This window comes from Pteropus vampyrus, unplaced genomic scaffold (genome assembly GCF_000151845.1).
Source record: "Pteropus vampyrus isolate Shadow unplaced genomic scaffold, Pvam_2.0 Scaffold482, whole genome shotgun sequence".
NCBI lineage: Eukaryota > Metazoa > Chordata > Mammalia > Chiroptera > Pteropodidae > Pteropus > Pteropus vampyrus.
Genome location: NW_011889263.1, coordinates 147,790 through 150,912, shown reverse-complemented (window position 1 = coordinate 150,912; position 3,123 = coordinate 147,790). Strand labels below are relative to the sequence as shown.

Here is a 3,123-nt window from a genome sequence, read left to right as displayed (position 1 = left end):
GAGCAGCTGACCACGTGTGTGTCACGCTCGCTCAGGCAGCAGTCCAGCTTGTACTCCTGGTTCTTATGGCCTGTATACCTGGGGGTGGGAGGGTGAGATCAGTGGGGCTTGGGCCTTATGAGGGGCAGAGGTGGGATGGGCCCCATGACCCTGAGGACTCACTCTCCCAGCAGCTCCCCCGTGTCCTTGTCTAGAAGCCGCAATGTGGAGTCCAGGCTGGATACCAGGGTGCACTGCCCATCCCGGCTGAAGCAGGTGCAGGTGATGGGGCCTAGGGGAATGGACAGGGTGGGCAGGCCAGTGAGGCTGGGGCCCCCTGTGCTGTCCCCACCTCTGTGGCATGTCACACACCCCGGCCACACTCACTGCCCACGTAGTCTGAGAACAGCTGCCCCATCCTCAGGTCATAGCGCCTAACCCGGCCGTCCACAGAGCTGCAAGAGAGGGTGGATTCAGCTGAAGCTTCAACTGGGGCTAGCAGGTCCATGGCCCATGTAATCCTGATGTCCCTGTGTCCTCCCACCTGGCCAGAGCCCTGAGGGCAAAGGCTGGGCCTGCCCTTCTTATGTATCCCTGTCATAATCTCTCTCAGGACCACTTATGGAAAACATACATTGAAATGAAGTCATGAGTGGAATTCTGAGGTGCTGGCTTTGAGACTCAGACCCCAGGGCCTATCAGGACCCACTCCATCTGTTTCTGGTATGTACTGACATCCTCTCTGAGCCAGACCGCTGTAGTGGGGGAGGAGGGCTTGAGACATAACTGTGACCAAGCCAGGAGAAATTCCTGCCACCGTGAAACCTTATTGATTGAGTGTAATCTAGGAAGGCCTCCTTGAGGAGGTGACATCTGAACTAGGACTTGAAGGATGAGAAAGAGCCAACCTTGTGGAGTCCAAAGGGGGATGTGTGGGAATGGCCAATCAATAGGCTGGGCGGCCCAAACTGCCTCCACAATGGGAATGGCACTTCCTTGGGTTGTGGCAACACAGGCAGCCCTGCTCGTGAAATTTTAAAAATTGTCTATTGCAGCTAGAACATCAGCCCTACGTGGGCAGGGATTTGTCCTTATTTCCTTGTCTTATTCACTGCTGTATGTTCCTTGATAAAAAAGAGGCCTGCAGGGGGTGCTCAAATACACTTGGAATAAGTAATAGAAGTCCAGATGGAGGAAGAGCAATTGCAAAGATCCTGGGGTGGGAGCACGCTTGGCATATTGACCTGAAATGAGGCTGAGAATGAATAAAAGCTGAGAGGTCAGCAGGGACCAGACTGTAGGGACCAGACTGTGCAGGGCCTTGGGAGCCATGGTGCAAAGAGTAGACTTCAAGCACAGAGGCAGCTACTATGATCCCCAGTGTCACCTGGGGAGGAGCCAGGTTGTGGCTTCACTCACCCTGCCAGGACCTCATGGTCTGACACCTTCACACTGGAAACACCATCCTTGGCTTCATCCAGCTTCTGCACTGGCTCAGGCCTCCGAGAGCGGCAGTCCCAGCAGCGGATACTGGAATCGATAGAGCCTGTGAGGCCAGCATGAAGGTGAGGTCAGGTTTGGGGGGTAGCAGCAGCACCCTGAGCCCCCTTACCTAAGCCTGAGACTCACCGGACAGGATGACTGTGGCCTCTTCATTAAACTGCACTGTGTTCACCTTCTGAGAAACAGGGACTGCCACTCAGAGGAGGCTGGATTTTGGAGGACTGAGATAAAGGCAGGGTTCCCAGTGCAGGTTAAAGTGAGAACTAAGGCTAGGGGTAGGGGAGGTGAAAGGTTTTGGGGAAACTGCAAGGACGGGGCTTGGCGAATGCCAGGCCATGCGCTATAATGGTGGTGTGTAGTCCTTGTCACCACCTACGCGCTAATGCGAGTCCCCTCCGCCATCCACGCTCTAATGAGGCCTCTTCTTGCTTGTACTCACCCCTGCGTGGCCCCGGAATTTACGCACGACCTGCCCCGATGCCACATCCCACAGCACCACCGCCTTGTCCCCGCCGCCGGAACAGAGACTGCTGTTGTCAAAGGAGCTAGAGGGCAGAGGAGGGAAGGTCAACGTCGGTCTCCGATGCCTCAATGTCCCGATCCCGGCAGGGCCCCCAGCTCACCCGGCCGCGTCCAGCACTTCGTAGCCGTGGCCGCTGTACGTACGCAGCAGCGTCCCTCGCAGCGGGTTCCAGAGCTTCAGGGTCTTGTCGCTGCCGCAAGTCAGACAGTAATTGCCATCCACTGGAGAAAATCAGGCGGGGGTTACATGGCTGCTCACTTCAGGAGGCGGGAAGATCATATATGAAGATCAGGGCCCTCACCATTAAACCGCACGGCTCGCACAGCTCCCTGCCCACAGTCCAGCGTCTTCAACCGTTTCTGCGGCAGCTCCGGGCCCCGCGGCTTTGGCTCAGGAAAAGCCATTGCTCTGGGATCCCTTCCTCGCTGCCTTATAATATGGGTCTGTACCGAGATTTCCGCGCCTGACACGATTGGGTGTAACCTTGTTATTACCCTCCGTGGTCTACTTCCTGTTTCCCACTTTCAGGCTCGAAATTTCGGCCTTATGGAGATAACATTGGGAATACCGAAGGCTGCCTCTTTCAGCTTCCAGGTTTCTTACCCCATTTCCTGCTTCCAAGAAGTATTTTTGGCTTCTAATTCTCTGTACCCTATCTGGGGGAATCCTGGCCTCCGCCGCTAGGAACACAAGCGCGAGGGCTGCGGGTGTTACTGTAAAAACCATCCTCCATTTCCACGCCGGAAGCTGCCACTCCAGCAGCGGAAGAGGCCCGACCTCCGAGTCGCTATGTCCACCAACAGTATGTCGGACCCACGGAGGCCGAACAAAGTACTGAGGTGAGGACCCTAGCGTCATGGGAACGGGGCTCGGGTTGTGGGTCGGGGCTCAGTGAAGCTCTTGTTCATCCCGGAGGCGGGACGTCACTTATCCTGACCCTCGAACCACCCGCAGGTACAAGCCTCCGCCGAGCGAGTGTAATCCGGCCTTGGACGACCCGACACCAGACTACATGAATCTGCTCGGCATGATCTTCAGCATGTGCGGCCTGATGCTCAAGGTAGGCTGGGCTGAGTTGCCATCTGCGTGGCTCCGCCCGACTACGAGGCCGCGGGCGG

The 3,123-nt window shown here is 56.6% G+C and overlaps 2 protein-coding genes across 2 annotated transcripts in view; one reads left to right on the top strand and one right to left on the bottom strand.

The window, feature by feature from the left end:
* LOC105307189 (WD repeat domain-containing protein 83) overlaps window positions 1-2,631 on the bottom strand; it is a 4,383-nt gene extending 1,752 nt beyond the window's left edge. The window contains exons 1-8 of the mRNA XM_011382563.2: window positions 2,307-2,631; window positions 2,106-2,226; window positions 1,922-2,027; window positions 1,609-1,657; window positions 1,399-1,525; window positions 367-434; window positions 163-271; window positions 5-78 (exon numbers count right to left, since the gene is read on the bottom strand). Coding sequence (XP_011380865.1) covers window positions 5-78; window positions 163-271; window positions 367-434; window positions 1,399-1,525; window positions 1,609-1,657; window positions 1,922-2,027; window positions 2,106-2,226; window positions 2,307-2,409 — 757 coding nt within the window. The 5' untranslated portion in view covers window positions 2,410-2,631. The remainder of the gene's footprint in view (window positions 1-4; window positions 79-162; window positions 272-366; window positions 435-1,398; window positions 1,526-1,608; window positions 1,658-1,921; window positions 2,028-2,105; window positions 2,227-2,306) is intronic.
* DHPS (deoxyhypusine synthase) overlaps window positions 1-3,123 on the top strand; it is a 15,083-nt gene that overhangs the window by 11,299 nt on the left and 661 nt on the right. The window lies entirely within an intron of this gene.